General features: G+C 49.2%; 1 protein-coding gene across 1 annotated transcript; it reads right to left on the bottom strand.

The window, feature by feature from the left end:
- Positions 1-447: 447 nt before the first annotated feature.
- Positions 448-18124, bottom strand: LOC149428682 (E3 ubiquitin-protein ligase TRIM45-like). Its single transcript, XM_089667118.1, has 6 exons — positions 15870-18124; positions 10362-11098; positions 8044-8158; positions 3250-3364; positions 1772-1898; positions 448-1686 (listed from the first exon to the last, which is right to left on the bottom strand). The coding sequence occupies exons 1-6, from the start codon at positions 16259-16261 to the stop codon at positions 1541-1543; spliced, it is 1632 nt and encodes a 543-aa protein (XP_089523244.1). The 5' UTR covers positions 16262-18124; the 3' UTR covers positions 448-1540.
- Between the last annotated feature and the right edge of the window lie 2333 nt (positions 18125-20457).

Below are 20457 nucleotides of genomic sequence, written 5' to 3'. Positions count from 1 at the left end.
AAGCTGGAAATTGGCCTGGGGGGGGGGAAGGGGGTGACAGTGCCCGGGAGGCGAGGGGTTAAGAACTATAATATAATATAATGTGAGTGTAGTATCCCGCCCCTCCCCCCTCGCTTTTGCGGTCTCTTATCTCTAGCCTCTTTTTTTTTCATTTTGCTGAAACTTTGTGATTTGTATTTGTACAGTCCTGCTTGGACCTGAAGAAGGGGACATTCCCCAAAAGCTTGTCCTCAAAATTGTATGTTAGTGCAAATAAAAAAAGTATCCCGTCAGGACTCCATTGTTTCTGTCACAAATGCACTAATACGGCTACAATCACCTCCAGCAAAACTTTTCCTGAAATAGAAAAAAAAAGGAGAGACCCTCCAAATCCTCCCTCGCCCCTCCTTCATTCATCATCATACACTGACAGCTCAATGCAAGGGACAAAGTACGAGGACCATGGGGTGGTGCCTAGCAGCTCCCAATCGCAATTCATTTTATTGAAGTAAGATCAGTAAAAGGTGGCTTCTGATTGGTCGCTCTGTGATGGATAAAGTATTTGAAGAAAGGTTAACTGGGATGTCCCATAGTGCACTGGGAGTAAGGTGCATAGTGATGGCGAATGAAAATGGCCAGAGGTTTCATTGGTCAACCCAGATATCAGAACCAATCATGGATCAGGAAAAGGAAGATTGCACAGTGCCAGTGGGGTCCAATATAAAAAAACACTTGAAGGGCCGACCTCCATCTTTTGTTTCCTCTGGCTGTTTGTGACCACACACGTGGAGTGGGGGCCACGAGCTTCATCCAGGCAGAACCCCGTCCTCTGTGTCCTGCCTTTGACCACACAAATAGAGTGGGGGCCACGAGCTTCATCCAGGCAGAACCCTGTCCTCTGTGTCCTGCCTTTGACCACACAAATAGAGTGGGGGCCACGAGCTTCATCCAGGCAGAACCCCGTCCTCTGTGTCCTGCCTTTGACCACACAAATGGAATGGGGGTCATGTTCTTCATCTAGGCAGAACCCCGTCCTCTGTGTCCTGCCTTTGACCACACAAATTAATTGGGGACCATGTGCCTCATCCAGGCAGAACCCTGCCCTCTGTGTCCTTTGTGTTCTGCCTTTGACCACACAAATGGAGTGAGGACCGTGTTCTTCACTCAGGCAAAACCCTGTCCTCTGTGTCCTGCCTTTGACCACACAAATGGAATGGGGGTCACGTACTTCATCTAGGCAGAACCCCGTCCTCTGTGTCCTCTGTGTCCTCTGTGTTCTGCCTTTGACCACACAAATGAATTGGGGACCATGTGCCTCATCCAGGCAGAACCCTGTTCTCTGTGTCCTTTGTGTTCTGCCTTTGACCACACAAATGGAGTGAGGACCGTGTTCTTCACTCAGGCAGAAGCTCGTCCTCTGTGTTCTCCACACAAATGGAATGGGGACCACAAGCAGCATTGCCTTTTTCAGAAGAGCTGATGTCCTACATGACATTTTCGGTGTTCCCTCCCAACACAGCCTGATGGGCCCAGCAAGAGTCAGAAGGTGCCACATCTCCTCTCATAGAGCAACAGTCCTGAGTAAATTTCGGGGGGCAGAGTCCTTCACACCACTACACTCCGACTTCTCCGATATGGACCCACAACATGACCAATGGGAATGTCCAGGGTGACCCTTGTGGCCGTGTCCGCAGCCCTGATACCCCCCTAGGGAGAAGAGACAAGAGATAGGAGAAATCAGATGGCGCTGGAAAAGGGGACACACCGCAGAGATCCCCCCTCATCCACTCACCTGGCATTGCGCCTCCACATCCGCACCGAGCGTCCTTCTGCCCTCCACTGGAGCAGAACGTACAGCAGTGGTAGATGCCGGGGTGGGAGCGCAGGGGGCCCCTCACTGTCACATTAAAGGGGGATCCCTGGGGGGGAATACAGGAGTGACAGGCATTAACCCCTTCAGCTCTCTTTACTTCTCTACCCCTTATGGGACAGAGCAAAAAAACAGTTACATTGTAAATACAAAGTATACATTTTATTCTTAGAATGATGCGTTTCGGGTGCAAAGCGTGGAAAAGTTATTTGCAAATTACATTTTCTTTTTTATTTTACACATTTTTGTGACAAATGAAAAAAAAAGACAGAATGGTAAAAAAAAAAAGTCTGCAGAAAAGTATTGGCGAGAAAGGAGTTAATGGACCACTTTTTCTGCCACCGCCCTTCTATGTTTCTATGGTGATTAGGGTTAACCCCTCCCCCTCCACATGATTCACCCCCTTCCCCCGACCAGGCCATTTTTGCGTTACGACGCTGTGTTACTTTAACTAACAATTGTGCGGTCATGCAAATTTACATTCTTTTCCCCCCACGAATGGAGCTTTCTTTTGGTGGTGTTTGATCCTCTGTGCGGTTTTTAATTTTTGCGCTATAAAGACCGGCAATTTGGAGAAAAAAACAATATTTTTGACTTTTTGCTATGAAACACGTCCAGTAAAAAAAATTTTTTAAAATGAAATTTCATCATAAATTTTGGCCAAAATGTCTCCCGCTCCGTGTCTTCGCTAAAAAATAAAATCCTGATACGTGTAAATTAATTGGTTTATGCAAAAGTCACGTTTATAAATAGCGGTATATATACTGAGATTTTTTTTTATTAGGTACCAGTAATGGCGGCGATCAGAAACTTATAGCGGGACTGCGGTGGACATTCTGACACTGGGGGGGGGGGGAACTGACTGACTTGGTGTCACTGACATCCCCAGTGACACCAAATCAGTGATCAGTGCTTAAAAAAAAAAAAAGTACTGAAACTGTACTAAGGGCACTGTGCAGGAAGGGGTTAATGTGAGGGGCGATCAAAGGGTAAACTGTGTGCTGGGAGTGTTTTACTAGGGGGCGGGATCTGTGTGCTTCACTGTAATCACACTGCTCTGGATGGCTGTGCTGTGCAGTGCGCCCGAGCCGACAGGGAGGAGAACTGTTAGTAAACAAAACAGTCTTCCTCCCCGTCGGTGAATGTCGGTAATCACCGGGCGCCGGCGGGTAATTACACGGGGCAGGAAGGGGTTAACATCTGGGGTGATCAAAGGGTTAACTGTGTGCTGTTTTACTAGGAACTGTGTCTTTGTGCTTCACTGTACTCACACTGCCCTGCATGGCTGTGCTGTGCAGAGTCATACAAAGCAGGAGCTGACAGGGAGGAGAACTGTTTTGTTTAGAATCGGCGATCGGCGGCAATCAGAGGTCACGTGACACAGACCACCATTGGGTTACCTTGATGTGACGGCTTCTTACACACACGCTGACCGACAGATGCCCCGCCTCTGTGGGGGTGTAGGAGATCTGGTACGTTCCGTCATGGTTATCCTGGATGGAGGGTTGGAGAGCTCTGCCAGAGAGAAAACCGAACAAAATGACAGGGGGGTCCGCACAATACAAGGGGGGGGTCCGCACAATACAAGGGGGGTCTGCACAATACAAGGGGGGTCCGCACAATACAAGGGGGGTCTGCACAATACAAGGGAGGGTCCGCACAGTAGGGGGAGGGTCTACATTGTAGGGGGTGGGGTCCTCACAGTAGGGGGAGGGTCTACATTGTAGGGGGTGGAGTTCAAACAGTAGGGGGAGGATCTGTTGTGTCTTCTTCAAGGGCCCCAACTTTACCAGCCAACAGGTTCTTTTTTCCTTTCATCAATCACAGGTCAGTGGGATAAAATGGGGCGTGTCATAGCAAGTTAGGGCCGTCTTTATATACGGTTGTTAGGAAAATGCAGTTCAGTTCACTGCTAATAGAATACTGCAGGAGTTTCCCCAGATCTCTCCTCTCCTCGGTTAAGAGAACTGGAAAAAAAGGCGCTGTGGAAAATGCTCTCAGACAAGCACCTTAGTGGAGGTCCATCCTTAATGGGGCCATTCATTTCTTCATCAAACCTTCCATGAGGTTATGTATGAGTAGCGCTGCCCCCAGAGGAGCCGCTGAATTATTTTGTGATCTCTCTGCACACCTGAAGATGGCAGACCTCGCTCACCCAGCACTTACTGACTCACCTTGAGGTATTTGAAAGGATTTATTCGGCCAAGGGTAGCCTAACCGAGGAGAGGAAAACTCATACAAATGAGCGCAGAGAGGCCACTCCAGGTGGAAACATGTGAACAGTTAATCATGGTGTCACCACTGCTGCCTTGTTAATCATATGCATGATGAAGAGAACTGGAAAAAAAGGCGCTGTGGAAAATGCTCTCAGACAAGCACCTTAGTGGAGGGGCATCTTTATTGGGTGAGATAAAGTAGCAAGTATAATAAAATTGACCAGCCTGAAGTGGACAGTGTGACTCCAATGGACGGCCCATCCGCTCTGAGGGGAGCTGAGATCAGAGAATGCTCCTGTCGGCTTCAAAACACGTGGTGTCAGCGTACCAGCGTCCTGGGTGGTGTCACCATGGCAAACGAAGGCAGTGTCCGGTGTTGGCTTCAGCTGGGAGCATATGTGGGGTTACCAAGACGACATGTTTCGCGCAGTTGCGCTTTGTCAAGTCTCTGGTAACCCTGGCCGGCGGCCATTATATAGAAGACCATTAGAGGGAAGGCTGGCTGAGTGTAATTAGCAGGGGATGGGGTGTCAATCAGAGCGGACGGCTCGTCCTGAAGCAATGCTGAATACAAATTTAAAGGTACAGATTGCAAATTATAAAAAAATGATATGTATAAAAACAATAGCATTGGAAAGCATGATATACTTTCATCTTTAGTAGAATAAAGGTAATACAATAACAAAAAAAAAACAAAAAAACACACAAGTTAAAAATGACATCGCTGGTTCATGGAAGCTATGTCAAAAATTGCGTTTACAGTGAGGTAATTATGGGTATATGGGCAAGGAAGGGAGTAGGGAGAAGTGAATGCTTGGCATATGAAAATGACTGTATCAAAGGTATTTGACGACAGAATTGGTATCTACAGATGCAACAAAAGAGGTTGTCTCACCTGTCAGTCCATCACCCATGGCAGATCACAGTTTTTGGACTCCCAGGGCAACAGCTACCATATTCGTCAGTTTATAACGTTTTTTTTTTTTTGTTATTGTATTACCTTTATTCTACTAAAGATGAAAGTATATCATGCTTTCCAATGCTATGGTTTTTATACATATCATTTTTTTATAATTTGCAATCTGTACCTTTAAATTTGTATTCAGCATTGCTTCAGGACGAGCCGTCCGCTCTGATTGACACCCCATCCCCTGCTAATTACACTCAGCCAGCCTTCCCTTTAATGGTCTTCTATATAATGGCCGCCGGCCAGGGTTACCAGAGACTTGACAAAGCGCAACTGCGCGAAACATGTCGTCTTGGTAACCCCACATACAGTCAGGTCCATAAATATTGGGACATCAACACAATTCTAACATTTTTGCCTCTATACACCACCACAATGGATTTGAAATGAAACGAACAAGATGTGCTTTAACTACAGATTGTCAGCTTTAATTTGAGGGTATTTACATCCAAATCAGGTGAACGGTGTAGGAATTACAACAGTTTGCATATGTGCCTCCCACTTGTTAAGGGACCAAAAGTAATGGGACAATTGGCTTCTCAGCTGTTCCATGGCCAGGTGTGTGTTATTCCCTCATTATCCCAATTACAATGAGCAGATAAAAGGTCCAGAGTTCATTTCAAGTGTGCTATTTGCATTTGGAATCTGTTGCTGTCAACTCTCAAGATGAGATCCAAAGAGCTGTCACTATCAGTGAAGCCATCATTAGGCTGAAAAAACAAAACAAACCCATCAGAGAGATAGCAAAAACATTAGGCGTGGCCAAAACAACTGTTTGGAACATTCTTAAAAAGAAGGAACGCACCGGTGAGCTCAGCAACACCAAAAGACCTGGAAGACCACGGAAAACAACTGTGGTGGATGAGCGAAGAATTCTTTCCCTGGTGAAGAAAACACCCTTCACAACAGTTGGCCGGATCAAGAACACTCTCCAGGAGGTAGGTGTATGTGTGTCAAAGTCACCAATCAAGAGAAGACTTCACCAGAGTGAATACAGAGGGTTCACCACAAGATGGAAACCATTGGTGAGCCTCAAACACAGGAAGGCCAGATTAGAGTTTGCCAAACGACATGTAAAAAAGCCTTCACAGTTCTGGAACAACATCCTGAGGACAGAGGAGACCGACATCAACTTGTACCAGAGTGATGGGAAGAGAAGAGGATGGAGAAGGAACTGCTCATGGTCCTCAGCATACCACCTCATCAGTGATCATGGTGGTGGTAGTGTCATGGCGTGGGCATGTATGGCTGCCAATGGAACTGCTTCTCTTGTATTTATTGATGATGTGACTGCTGACAGAAGCAGCCGGATGAATTGTGAAGTGTTTCGGGAATATTATCGGCTCATATTCAGCCAAATGCTTCACAACTCATTGGACGCTTCACAGTGCAGATGGACAATGACCCAAAGCAGACTGCAAAAGCCACCAAAGAAGTGGAATGTTCTGCAATGGCCAATCACCTGACCTGAATCCGATTGAGCATTTCACTTGCTGAAGACAAAACTGAAGGGAAAATGCCCCAAGAACAAGCAGGAACTGAAGAAAGTTGTAGTAAAGGCCTGGCAGAGCCTCACCAGGGATGACACCCAGCGTCTGGGGATGTCTATGCGTTCCACACTTCAGGCTGTCATTGACTGCAAAGGATTTGTAACCAAGTATTAAAAAGTGAAAGTTTGATTTATGATTATTATTCTGTCCCATTACTTTTGGTCCCTTAACAAGTGGGAGGCACATATGCAAACTGTTGTAATTCCTACATCGTTCACCTGATTTGGATGTAAATACCCTCAAATTAAAGCTGACAGTCTGCAGTTAAAGCACATCTTGTTCGTTTCATTTCAAATCCATTGTGGTGATGTATAGAGCCAAGAATGTTAGAGATGTGTCCATGTCCCAATATTTATGGACCTGACTGTATGCTCCCAGCTGAAGCCAACACCGGACACTGCCTTCGTTTGCCATGGTGACACCACCCAGGACGCCGGTACGCTGACACCACGTGTTTTGAAGCCGACAGGAGCATTCTCTGATCTCAGCTCCCCTCAGAGCGGATGGGCCGTCCATTGGAGTCACACTGTCCACTTCAGGCTGGTCAATTTTATTATACTTGCTACTTTATCTCACCCAATAAAGATGCACCTCCACTAAGGTGCTTGTCTGAGAGCATTTTCCACAGCGCCTTTTTTTCCAGTTCTCTTCATCATGCATATGATTAACAAGGCAGCAGTGGTGACACCATGATTAACTGTTCACATGTTTCCACCTGGAGTGGCCTCTCTGCGCTCATTTGTATGAGTTTTCCTCTCCTCGGTTAGGCTACCCTTGGCCGAATAAATCCTTTCAAATACCTCAAGGTGAGTCAGTAAGTGCTGGGTGAGCGAGGTCTGCCATCTTCAGGTGTGCAGAGAGATCACAAAATAATTCAGCGGCTCCTCTGGGGGCAGCGCTACTCATACATAACCTCATGGAAGGTTTGATGAAGAAATGAATGGCCTCATTAAGGATGGACCTCCAAAACTGGAATCTGATCTCATTGGACCTCCAAAACTGGAATCTAACCTCCCTGGACCTCCAAAACTGGAATCTGATCTCATTGGACCTCCAAAACTGGAATCTAACCTCCCTGGACCTCCAAAACTGGAATCTGATCTTCCTGGACCTCCAATACTGAAATCTGATCTCCCTGGACCTCCAAAACTGGAATCTGATCTCCCTGGCCCTTCACAACTGGAATCTGATCTCCCTGGCCCTCCAAAACTGGAATCTGATCTCCCTGGACCTCCAAAACTGGAATCTGATCTCCCTGGCCCTTCACAACTGAAATCTGATCTCCCTGGCCCTCCAAAACTGGAATCATCTCCTTGAGCCTCTAATACTGAAATCTGTTCTCCCTGGACCTCCAAAACTGGAATCTGATCTCCCTGGACCTCCAAAACTGGAATGTGATCATCCCGGTGGGTTGTGTGTACATGTCAGTATAGCCAGGATACAGCTGCCCTGTCCTCTCACCTGCCAGACTCTTTGTGTAGCACGGTGACTCTCGGCTGTTCCTGTGGTTCCTCCACTTTGTTCTTAGAGATGAGGGTGAAGCTACACAGAGCGCCCAACGACCCGGAGTGAAGTCCTGGAGGTACAGATAATGTACATTGAGCGGTGCAATATGAAGTTATTATATATCTCTGCGTCTAAGTGAGGGGTGATGTCCAAATATGAAGCTGTACCCCTCATGGGACTGGACCTCTGGGCGACTGGTGCGTGCTTGAAATGGCTGTGATTCAGATGAGAAGATACAAAACCACCAGCACCCCAAATAAATGCGAATCACATATTAATTGTGAAAAAAGGATCATATAAGTCAAAAGAATACCAAAATTCAATAAAAACATGTAGTGCCCTCTGGATTAGGTAGGATTTTTGTATGTTAGTCACAGGCTTGCTACAAGCCTGGGATGAGTCAGCCTGGGAATGAGGCAGTGAGGTTACCTCAGGTTAGGCTCGGAGGTTGTACAGGTCAGGGCATCTGGAGCCCTCACACCATTCTAGAAAGCTCTGGCACTTTATAGAAGAGGGGAGGAGTCCTGAATTTGCATGTTTGAGGAAACCTGGGTAATCCCCAGGTAGGAGGCCTGGCATGGTGGTGAGGACAGCCCTTAAATATGAGAGAGCCTAAACAGCAGAGTCAGGTGGAAGATGGCGCGAAGGATGGTGCTGGTGGCGTGGAGCCTGAGAGGGGAGTCCCAGCAGAGGGGGGGCTACCTACAGGCTGAAGCTGGACAGAAGGACCTCCACTGTCCCGCAGTCTAAAGATAGCCTGTCAGCCGGGAAGGAGCCAGCCCAGTGTAAGGCCTGAAAGAAGCTGCAACCCATTAAGCTACGGGACAGGAAGGTGTGAGTACTTTTACCCCCCCTGGGCCAGAGAAGGGAAAGGGCGGTCAGGCACAATACCCAACTAGTTCTCCATGGGACTACTTCATCTGTACATCTTGGAATCCCTTGCTCAGGGACACCCTCGGGACAGCCAGGTACATGAGGAGATTGTCATCTGGGGTCTGAGAAGGTTCACCAAGGAGGACCCAGTGCTCCTTGTCCATGTTGTCCTCCTAGTTAGGCTGCTAGTTAGGCTATGTAAATGTAGTTCTTTTATCTCTACTGTAATCAGTTGAGCATCTCGTGATTATTTTGGGCTGTTCTGTGCCTCAGTGGTTGAATATTTGACTGCTTCCCCCCCGCCTTCTGGAGGGTTCTGGAATGTAGTGGGCTGGGAGAGTCTAATAGGCAGCCTGAATATTTATATTGTCCCAGCCAATCCCTGAGGGAGGGTGCCCAGTAGGTGGCTGGGAAGGAACATAAATAGTTTGAGGCCTAGAGCAGGGGGGTTCTTGTCCAGGAGGAGGAGATCTAAGCCTGAAGGGCTGCTGCCCTACTGATAGTCCAGCTGTGCTTTTCTGTTCATCGAGGTCCCAGCTGGGTTAGCCGGGGGGCCTATTCTACTGAATTTTGCTGGAGTCAATCGAGGGGTTTCTTTTGGAGATCTGGTTTGGAGAGTTCACGGGAGGCATGTCTGGCTGATATTGGAATCCAAATATCTAAGAACATTCGTCTGTACAGACCAGTGCGAGAGACCCCAGGGACTGTTATCCCTCTAGAATCAGTGTCAGCCTGAGCTCAAAGCTGGACGTTTCCTGTGGTGCCCCCGTGTAGTTCCGTCCATCCATTGCCACTGCAAGGACTGTGCTAGGAAGTTATGAGAGAGTCCTCAAGTAGTTACTTTGCCCTACAGGAGCATCTCACATTTACCCGGCACCCATCCAGGTTCAAGTTTAATAAAGCATTAAAGGACACCCCTGAGCCAGAAGAGTGACTGCGGCTGTGCCTGGCTACTTGTACACTGACTGGGGAAGGAACCTTGGGACCAAAACAGTGGACCCCTTACGGGGGTGAGGTCTACACACAATGTATATGTTATTATGTAGACATACCCTCCCCCCACTCTTCTCTGCTATACAAGAACATTGCTCTGAGTTGTGTGGCTGTGATTAGGGGTGTGGCTGCGATGAGGGGTGTGGCTGCGATGAGGGGTGTGGCTGTTACTCAGCTCTGCCAACACAGAGCATCGGAGTAGGAGGGCAGGAAACATCATTCCCACCAATGGTAACAGGTATTTTAAGGCACTTCCATGCACAAATCGGCCATCAATCCTGCCACGCCCGGGGACAGGACTATAAAGAAATACCAAAACGTTTTAAGGCTTCGATTGGCTTTAAGCCCAGAATCCGATTGGTTGATAACTCGCTTCCCTTTTCCACACTTCAGCTCTGAAATCTCACCTTGCCCTTTGACCTCGCACCTCTCGGGGTCGACCCCCCCTCTCTGCACCGCACCGTACACCTGGTATCCTCGGCACGGCCCCGCCTGTTCCAGCGGACTGAATTGGATACTGACGGGCTCCACCTGTTCCGCTTTGCTGCGGTCCCCATGGCTGAGATCTTGGAGGCGGCTCAGGGCCAGGACCTTGGCACGCACAATATGGTGGTCGGGCCCGCAGTGCAGGAGGCCCCTGGTGAAGGTGGTGGCAGTACGGAGGTCTGAGAGTTGCTGATGGACCCGAGCTTTCTGAAGGTTCAAGGCCTGCTCCTTCCGATGAACTTCCTCATCGAGGTCACGCAGGAGGCGGAGTTTGTGCTCTTGGACCGCCTTTATATACCCCTCAGTGAAGACCTCTACCTCCTTCCTCAGAATATCTGCCCTCTGCCTCAGGTCCTCCCCCACCCTGTATACAGCATGCAGAGTCTTCTCCAGGTCCTCCAGCTGTGGATCCGACTTTATTACGGCTCCTCGGAGCTGCTCCTTGTGCTTCACCGCCACCTCCACCACGGGGCGCAGCTCATGTCCATGGTGCTTGAGGAGAGCGCAGTCCCGGCACGAGGGAACCGCACAGGCCTCACAGAATAATCCCAGCTCCTCCAATGGATGGAGAGAACAGTACGGAGCCGGAGAGAGCGAGGAGCCGGGAGGAAGGTCCCTGAGGAGCAACAAGCAATGAGCCGCTGTTCTCTTCTGCCGCCTGTGTGGAGGAAAGATAAAATGATCATTAATGTCCTTCCACCGTTCAACCCTCACCGACCAGAACAAGCGTGGGTATCCAGTCACCTTCACTGCACGCATGCTTGTTCCAGGCCAGAGACACCTCAATCAGTGAAGAAAGATGGCTGCTGTGCAAAATACAATTTTAAAAAACACGTTTGTCCTCCAATATTCCTACAATGATGGGAATATGTTTTGTTGCTGTAAAAAATGATGCAAATAAAAATGTATCCTTCCCGGTAATTCCGTTCACTGTGTAGTTTTGTTACAAAGTTACAGTTTTGTAATATTTCCGGTTGGTAAGAAGTTAATCGTCGTGTTGTTTATAATGAAGCAGAAGTATGCGGATGAGAAATGGGGAAGTGTGTATTCCGTGTAGCCGGGGTGACGTCCTCACGTGCCGCACAGAGACCACCACACCCACCGACACCCCGCAGTGTACAGACACACCCTTCCTGGTACTCACCTCATCCCCCCTATTGGTGTCCAATTGCTGCTTCGGGTCAGAAAATGCCCCCCCCCCCCCATCAAGACAATAATGTTTTAATTACATACTTTGTCATCCCAGTGATGTCATCACTGGGTCTCTGTACTCCTCAAAGCAAATAGGCAGATCATGACTAGTGGGAGGGGCCGGCAGGGGCTGTACATAGCATCATAGCACCCGGCCGCAGTATTCTTCTCAACAGCCCTTGGCCCTGGTGCAAGCAGTGGGATGGCTGTTGGGGGGGGGGGACTATGCTGATGTTACAATGCCTTGATGGGTGTTTTTCTGGAGGAGTGGGTGGAGCTAGACAGGCTATTTGCTTGCAAAAGACTAGACCAGTGGTCTCCAAACTGCGGCCCGGGGGCCAGACGCGGCCCTTTGGTTGACTTTATCTGGCCCTTGGGGCACTATTGCATCAATAGATACCAACAATGAAGCACAATTCCTCCCAATGACACCAAAAATGGGGCCCACTGAAACCAATGATGGGGCACAATTCCTCCCAATGACACCAAAAATGGGGCCCACTGAAACCAATGATGGGGCACAATTCCTCCCAATGACACCAAAAATGGGGCCCACTGAAACCAATGATGGGGCACAATTCCTCCCAATGACACCAAAAATGGGGCCCACTAAAACCAATGATGGGGCACAATTCCTCCCAATGACACCAAAAATGGGGCCCACTGAAACCAATGATGGGGCACAATTCCTCCCAATGACACCAAAAATGGGGCCCACTAAAACCAATGATGGGGCACAATTCCTCCCAATGACACCAAAAATGGGGCCCACTGAAACCAATGATGGGGCACAATTCCTCCCAATGACACCAAAAATGGGGCCCACTGAAACCAATCATGGGGTACAATTCCTCCCAATGACACCAAAAATGGGGCATTGTTTTTTTCCCCACTGATAGGTCCCCGCCATAGGTCACGTGGCTTCATCAGGGGGTGGTGATTGGACCAAAGGAACGTTTAAGCAGGAGTGAGCAGGGGATCTTCAGCAGCTGAAGGAGGGAGAAATCTCTGCAGGGATATCCAGCGCTATATTAAAAAAAAGAGGAAAGCATTGTGGTGTCTGCAAGAGGTACCCAACATCCATCCTATACTGCAGCAAATTTAGCAGGTTCCAGGATATGTGAACCAAAAGTGCAATCAGCCTATCCATTAGGCACAGAAGGAGGTGAGCGCACATCTAAACGGATCGAAGGATTCACGCAAAGTCACTATATTATGTTTTCATCACCAACATTGGACTATTATTTTGTTTTTCATTACGTTCATTTATGTGTATTTAAATATTTGATATCTTCACATTATTTTGATCATATAGTTTAATTGAAGTCACGTATTTTACACGATATATTTTTGTAATTAGGAGCAACATTTATAGATACATCGATCTGACTGGCTGCAGCTTCTAAAGCACAGGGAGAGAGTTGGAGCGCATTGAATGGAGCGAGATGCTGCAACTCTGCATTACTAATGACCTCCATAATCTACATTACTTACTGCTGACCCCTGAACTCTGCATCACATACTACTGACCCCTGAACTCTGCATCACATACTACTGACCCCTGAACTCTGCATCACATACTACTGACCCCTGAACTCTGCATCATTTACTACTGACCCCTGAGCTCTGCATCACATACTACTGACCCCTGAACTCTGCATCACATACTACTGACCCCTGAGCTCTGCATCACTTACTACTGACCCCTGAACTCTGCATCACTTACTACTGACCCCTGAGCTCTGCATCACATACTCCTGACCCCTGAGCTCTGCATCACATACTCCTGACCCCTGAACTCTGCATCACTTACTACTGACCCCTGAGCTCTGCATCACATACTCCTGACCCCTGAGCTCTGCATCACATACTCCTGACCCCTGAACTCTGCATTACATACTACTGACCCCTGAACTCTGCATTACATACTACTGACCCCTGAGCTCTGCATTACATACTACTGACCCCTGAACTCTGCATTACATACTACTGACCCCTGAACTCTGCATTACATACTACTGACCCCTGAACTCTGCATCACATACTACTGACCCCTGAACTCTGCATCACATACTACTGACCCCTTGAACTCTGCATTACATACTACTGACCCCTGAACTCTGCATCACATACTACTGACCCCTGAGCTCTGCATTACATACTACTGACCCCTGAACTCTGCATTACATACTACTGACCCCTGAACTCTGCATCACATACTACTGACCCCTGAACTCTGCATCACATACTACTGACCCCTGAACTCTGCATCACATACTACTGACCCCTGAACTCTGCATCACATACTACTGACCCCTGAACTCTGCATCACATACTACTGACCCCTGAACTCTGCATCACATACTACTGACCCCTGAACTCTGCATCACATACTACTGACCCCTGAACTCTGCATCACATACTACTGACCCCTGAACTCTGCATCACATACTACTGACCTCTGAACTCTGCATCACTTACTACTGACCCCTGAACTCTGCATCACATACTACTGACCCCTGAACTCTGCATAACATACTTCTGACCCCTGAACTCTGCATAACATACTTCTGACCCCTGAACTCTGCATAACATACTTCTGACCCCTGAACTCTGCATCACTTACTACTGACCCCTGAACTCTGCATCACATACTACTGACCTCTGAACTCTGCATAACATACTACTGACCCCTGAACTCTGCATTACATACTACTGACCCCTGAACTCTGCATCACATACTACTGACCCCTGAACTCTGCATTACATACTACTGACCCCTGAACTCTGCATCACATACTACTGACCCCTACACTTTGCATTATTGATACTAAATAAGTTGGATCCGTTTACATTGAAAATTATATTATTATTTTCTTCCAACCTTCCTTACTGGTCAGTGGTGCCGTCTCCTACAATCAGTTCTGCCCTGTACCCATCCAAGACGTGCGCTCCCTTTCATGCACTGCACCCTGCGTCCTGCACACAGCGCCCTCTGGGGGGGACGGATATCACGTGTCCCCCACCTCCTGAGCTATCTATAGACAGAGGGAACCTGCACCGCCCGGCCTGCACCCCCCCCCCCACCCCGATGTCCCCCACCTCAATATGTCCACCTCCTGAGGTATCCATAGACAGAGGGAATCTGCACCCCAAAAACCCCTCCACCCCGATGTCCCCCACCTCAAGGTGTCCACCTCCTGAGCTATCTATAGACAGAGGGAGCCTGCACCACCCGGCCTACATACTGAAAACTCCCCCCGACATCCCCCACCTCTCTTCAGCAGCCATCATCGATTGACTCTCCAGCAGCCAGCAACATTAGACCCCCTCCGTCAACAGTAGATCCTTTTCAGCAACAATAGAACCCCCAGCAACAAAATCCCCCCTTGGCATCAATAGCTTTCCCAGCAGCCAGCAACAATAGAACCAGCACCCCCCTCCATTACATAAATTCAGTGCTGGAGGTGGCAGATCTACGTTCCCCCACATTCCCCCCATTCCAACATGTTCCTCCACGTTCCTCCACATTCCCCCACGTTCCTCCACATTCCCCCACGTTCCCTCACATTCCCCCACATTCCAACATGTTCCCCCTGACAAATCCCTGCATATATATGTAATGTTCCTCCTCCTCTCCTGCATGAAGTGTTTTCTTCTATCACCATACTTCAAGGCAGGGGCGGACTGACCATTTGGAAACTCGGGCACTGCCCGAGGGCCCGGGGTCAGTAGGGGACCCCATGAGATGCCCCTGGTACCTTTTCCATAGGCTTTTTTGAGTTTGGGCAAGGACACAGGGGCCCCATGATCCCCTATTGCCCGGAGGCCCCATGAGTTTTCAGTCTGCCCCTGCTTCAAGGGTATGTCCACCCTAAACTCTTCTTTGGGAGTAGTGGGGAAGCGGTGGAACCCGTCAGGTCCTACTGGAACCGGGGGCTCCGTTAGAGAGATTTCCCTTCAGTGACCATCCCAGTGACTACATTTTACCAGACAGGAAGTGGGAGGAGTTCTCCAACATCAGCCAGAAACATTTTACTTTGAATAGAGTCAGGGAAGGATGGAGGACCTGGAATCGTTTCATTGTTGGGTTCCTTCTCCACTCCAACCAAATCTAGAAGAAAAGGTTCTGCTGGGACTTGCACCTCACCAAGGCAAACAGTTATTTAGCTACAGAAAGCTGTCATCTGATTGGTTCCTGCGGCTGATGCGCCCATGCGCTCCCCTTTCCCGCTCACCTGTGCGCCTGGCAGCAGAACTCGCACATGTTGATCTTGCACTCCTGGCAGCGCCTCTCGCCCTTCCCATCCACGCACAGGTCACATGGCACCTGGTGGCCTCCGCTCCTCAGCCGTTCCCGCAGCACCTCCGTCTGCGCCAGCATGTCGGGTAAGAAACCTTGTACGCCCCCCGCTGGCAGTGCGACCTCTGAATCGCACACCGGGCACAGGAGGCACCTCTGTTTCTGCCCCCTCTCCAACGTGGTGAAGGGATCCAGCCTGCTCAGGCAGTCCATGCAGAGGGTATGCAGGCAGGGCAGCACCCGGGGGTCTGAGAACATCTCCTGGCATTGTGGGCAGTGTGCCCGAAGCTCCGCCGAAATCTCGTCCAGAGCGCCGGACTTCGCCATCTCATCAGTCAAAATTCTGTAAAATTTCCCAGAAAAAGGCAACAAGGCCAGAGATCCAAAATCTTCTATCTGGGGTGGAGGACAGATACTTTCCCAGGTGCCGAACAAGAATGAAATGGTAGAACAGAAAAGTCAACTAGATCTCAGCACAAGATCCTCAGAGAGATCATGAAACCCTAAGAGAGGTCACCAAATCCAGCAGAAGATGCCAAGGGAGATCACTAGATACCACACATCCTAGGAGATGTCACTACGTCCAACAGGAGATCCTAAGAGAGGTCACTAGGTCCGAGAGGAGATCCTAAGAGAGGTCACTAGGTCTGACAGGAGATCCTAAGAGAGGTCACTAGGTCTGACAGGAGATCCTAAGAGAGGTCACTAGATACCACACATCCTACGAGATGTCACTACGTCTAACAGGAGATCCTAAGAGAGGTCACTAGGTCCGACAGGAAATCCTAAGAGAGGTCACTAAGTCCGACAGGAAATCCTAAGAGAGGTCACTAAGTCCGACAGGAAATCCTAAGAGAGGTCACTAAGTCCAACAGGAGATCCGAAGAGAGGTCACTAAGTCCGACAGGAGATCCTAAGAGAGGTCACTAGATACCACACATCCTACAAGATGTCACTACGTCTAACAGGAGATCCTAAGAGAGGTCACTAGGTCCGACAGGAAATCCTAAGAGAGGTCACTAAGTCCGACAGGAAATCCTAAGAGAGGTCACTAGATACCACACATCCTACGAGATGTCACTACGTCTAACAGGAGATCCTAAGAGAGGTCACTAGGTCTGACAGGAGATCCTAAAAGAGGTCACTAGGTCTGACAGCAGATCCTAAGAGATGTCACAGGTCCAACAGGAAATCCTAAGAGAGGTCACAGGTCCGACAGGAGATCTGAAAAGAGGTCACTAGGTCTAATAGGAGATCCTAATAGAGGTCAATAGGTCCAACAGGCGATCCTAAAAGAGATCACAGGTCCAACAGGAGATCTTGAGAGAGGTCACTAGGTCCGACAGGAGATCCTAAAAGAGATCACAGGTCCAACAGGAGATCCTAAGAGAGGTCGTTAGGTCTGACAGGAGATCCTAAAAGAGATCACAGGTCCAACAGGAGATCCTAAGAGAGGTCACTAGGTCTGACAGGAGATCCTACAAGAGATCACAGGTCCAACAGGGGATCCTAAAAGAGGTCAAAAGGTCCAACAGCAGTTCCTAAGAGAGGTCAGAAGGTCTAACAGGAGCTCCTAAGAGAGGTCAGAAGGTCTAACAGAAGATCTTAAGAGAGGTCACTAGGTCCAACGGGAGATCCAAAGAGCAGTCACTAGATCCAACAGAAGATCCTCATGAGATCACCAGGTCCAGAAGAAGATCCAAATAGTGGTTAGTAGATCCCACACATCATGCTAAGAGAGGTGCTGCTGGATCCTGCAGAGTATCCTGGGAGAAGCCTCTAGATTCCGCACAGCTCAGATCAGGATCCTATCCTTCGGTGTGGAGTTGGAGAAGAACAACATCCAGCAGTCATGGCTCAGGAAGGGGAAAAGTTTGAATAGATCCTGGTGAGGAAGTCTGGATGAGGAAGTCCCTGGTGTCAGTGGTGCAGTCCCTGGTTTCAGTGGTGCAGTCCCTGGTGTCAGTGGTGCAGTCCCTGGTGTCAGTGGTGCAGTCCCTGGTGTCAGTGGTTCAGTCCCTGGTTTTGCTCTCCTCTGACGTTTCCAGCAGTAACATTCCTGGGCTGGTCTGTACAGGATCCTCATACAGGCCTCACTGCCTGCCCTCCCCCCTCCCTCTCCCAGGAGTCGCTCTGGACAGGAGCTAGGTGGAGCTGTGTCGGTGAGGACGGGGTTAATCCTGGGCGAATTCCCGAAATTCCAGCCCCCTCCCCCCTCTGCTGATCCTGGAGGACTGGACACACCTTACAATCCTCCCACCATGAAGGAAAAGTCCAAACTTGTGTCTGTGTCCCCCGCTGGGGAGATTCACCCACTATTCACCCCGTGACCATTGTCACCGTGGCAGAAAGTTTGATCATGTGATCCGTGTTCCGTGTGAATGTGGTGACTGATAAAGGTGTGACGGAATATCTTCCATGACATTGGAACCATCCACCGTCCCACACACAGCACCGCACTTTATTATCCTCGTATTCCAGAGAACATCTCGCACGGTCGCCCTCCACGGCGGCATTCACACCGCAGCGTTGCGTTTTTGAGTGTTTTTTGGGGCATTTTTTGTACTTTTGCGTGTTTTTGTACAGAAATTTTAAAGCGTTTTTGAGGTCCGGCCTTTTTTATTATTATCATCAATCTATTCAAATAAATAAATAAATAATAAATAGTAAGGAGCTACTTTTGTAATAATAAAAGGGGCCTAAAGTGTGCCAAAAAAATCTCCCCCAACACCATGACACCACCAGCCTGAACCATTGATACAAGGCAGGATGGATCCCCCACACCATGACACCACCACCAGCCTGAACCATTGATACAAGGCAGGATGGATCCCCCACACCATGACACCACCACCACCAGCCTGAACCATTGATACAAGGCAGGATGGATCCCCCACACCATGACACCACCACCACCAGCCTGAACCATTGATACAAGGCAGGATGGATCCATGCTTTCATGTTGTTTACGCCAAATTCTGATCCTACCATCTGAAATCCAGACTCATCAGACCAGGCAATGGTTTTCTAATCTTCTATCATCCAATGTTGGTGATCCTGTGCGAATTGTAGCCTCCGTTTCCTGTTCTTAGCTGACTGGCACCCGGTGTGGGCTTCTGCTGACAGGAGTGGCACCCGGTGTGGTCTTCTGCTGCTGTAGCCCATCTGCTTCAAGGTTGGATGTGTTGTGTGTTCAGAGATGGTATTCTGCAGACCTTGGGTGTAACGAGGGGTTATTGGAGTTCCTGTTGCCTTTCTATCATCTGGAACCAGTCTGCCCATTCTTCTCTGACCCCTGACCCCAACAAGGCATTTTCCTCCACACAACTGCCGCTCACTGGATATTTTCTCTTTTTCAGACCATTCTCTGTAACCCTAGAGATGGTTGGTGGAGAAAATCCCAGGAGATCAGCAGTTTGTGAAATCCTCAGACCAACAACCATGCCACGTTTAGAGTCACTTAAATCCCCTTTCTTCCCCGGTTTAAGCTTCAGCAAGTCGTCTTCACCAGATCTAGATGCCTAAATATTCTGAGCATGGCCCTAGGCAGGGATGTATTCTGAGGATAGCCCTAGGCGGGGATGTATTCTGAGGATAGCCCTAGGCGGGGATGTATTCCGAGGATGGCCCTAGGTGGGGATGTATTCCGAGGATAGCCCTAGGTGGGGATGTATTCTGAGGATAGCCCTAGGTGGGGATGTATTCCGAGGATGGCCCTAGGTGGGGATGTATTCTGAGGATAGCCCTAGGTGGGGATGTATTCTGAGGATAGCCCTAGGTGGGGATGTATTCTGAGGATAGCCCTAGGTGGGGATGTATTCTGAGGATAGCCCTAGGTGGGGATGTATTCTGAGGATGGCCCTAGGTGGGGATGTATTCCGAGGATAGCCCTAGGTGGGGATGTATTCCGAGGATGGCCCTAGGCGGGGATGTACTCCGAGGATGGCCCTAGGCGGGGATGTATTCCGAGGATGGCCCTAGGCGGGGATGTATTCCGAGGATGGCCCTAGGCGGGGATGTATTCCGAGGGTGGCCCTAGGCGGGGATGTATTCTGAGGATAGCCCTAGGTGGGGATGTACTCCGAGGATGACCCTAGGTGGGGATGTATTCTGAGGATGGCCCTAGGTGGGGATGTACTCTAAAGATAGCCCTAGGTGGGGATGTATTCCGAGGATGGCCCTAGGTGGGGATGTACTCTAAAGATAGCCCTAGGTGGGGATGTATTCCGAGGATGGCCCTAGGTGGGGATGTACTCTGAGGATAGCCCTAGGCGGAAATGTATTCTGAGGATGGCCCTAGGCGGGGATGTATTCTGAGGATGGCCCTAGGCGGGGATGTATACTGAGGATGGCCCTAGGCAGGGATGTATTCCAAGGATTGCCGTAGGCGGGGATGTATTGCGAGGATGGCCCTAGGCGGGGATGTATTCCGAGGATGGCCCTAGGCGGGGATGTATTCCGAGGATGGCCCTAGGCGGGGATGTATTCCGAGGATGGCCCTAGGCGGGGATGTATTCCGAGGA

Source organism: Staurois parvus, unplaced genomic scaffold (assembly GCF_062004578.1).
Source record: "Staurois parvus isolate SC_StPar_1 unplaced genomic scaffold, SC_StPar_1.0 ptg003040l, whole genome shotgun sequence".
NCBI lineage: Eukaryota > Metazoa > Chordata > Amphibia > Anura > Ranidae > Staurois > Staurois parvus.
The sequence above is the reverse complement of the archived record's forward strand: the minus strand, read 5'-3'. Positions and strand labels throughout refer to the sequence as shown.

Excerpts from the sequence above, each read along its gene's own strand:
- LOC149428682 (XM_089667118.1), bottom strand. The coding sequence starts at position 16,261 with ATGGCGAAGTCCGGCGCTCTGGACGAGATTTCGGCGGAGCTTCGGGCA. Across the intron at positions 11,099-15,869 it reads TTCTGCTGCCAGGCGCACAG|GCGGCAGAAGAGAACAGCGG; the intron begins GTGAGCGGGAAA and ends TCCTCCACACAG. Across the intron at positions 1,899-3,249 it reads TAAGAAGCCGTCACATCAAG|GGATCCCCCTTTAATGTGAC; the intron begins GTAACCCAATGG and ends ATTCCCCCCCAG.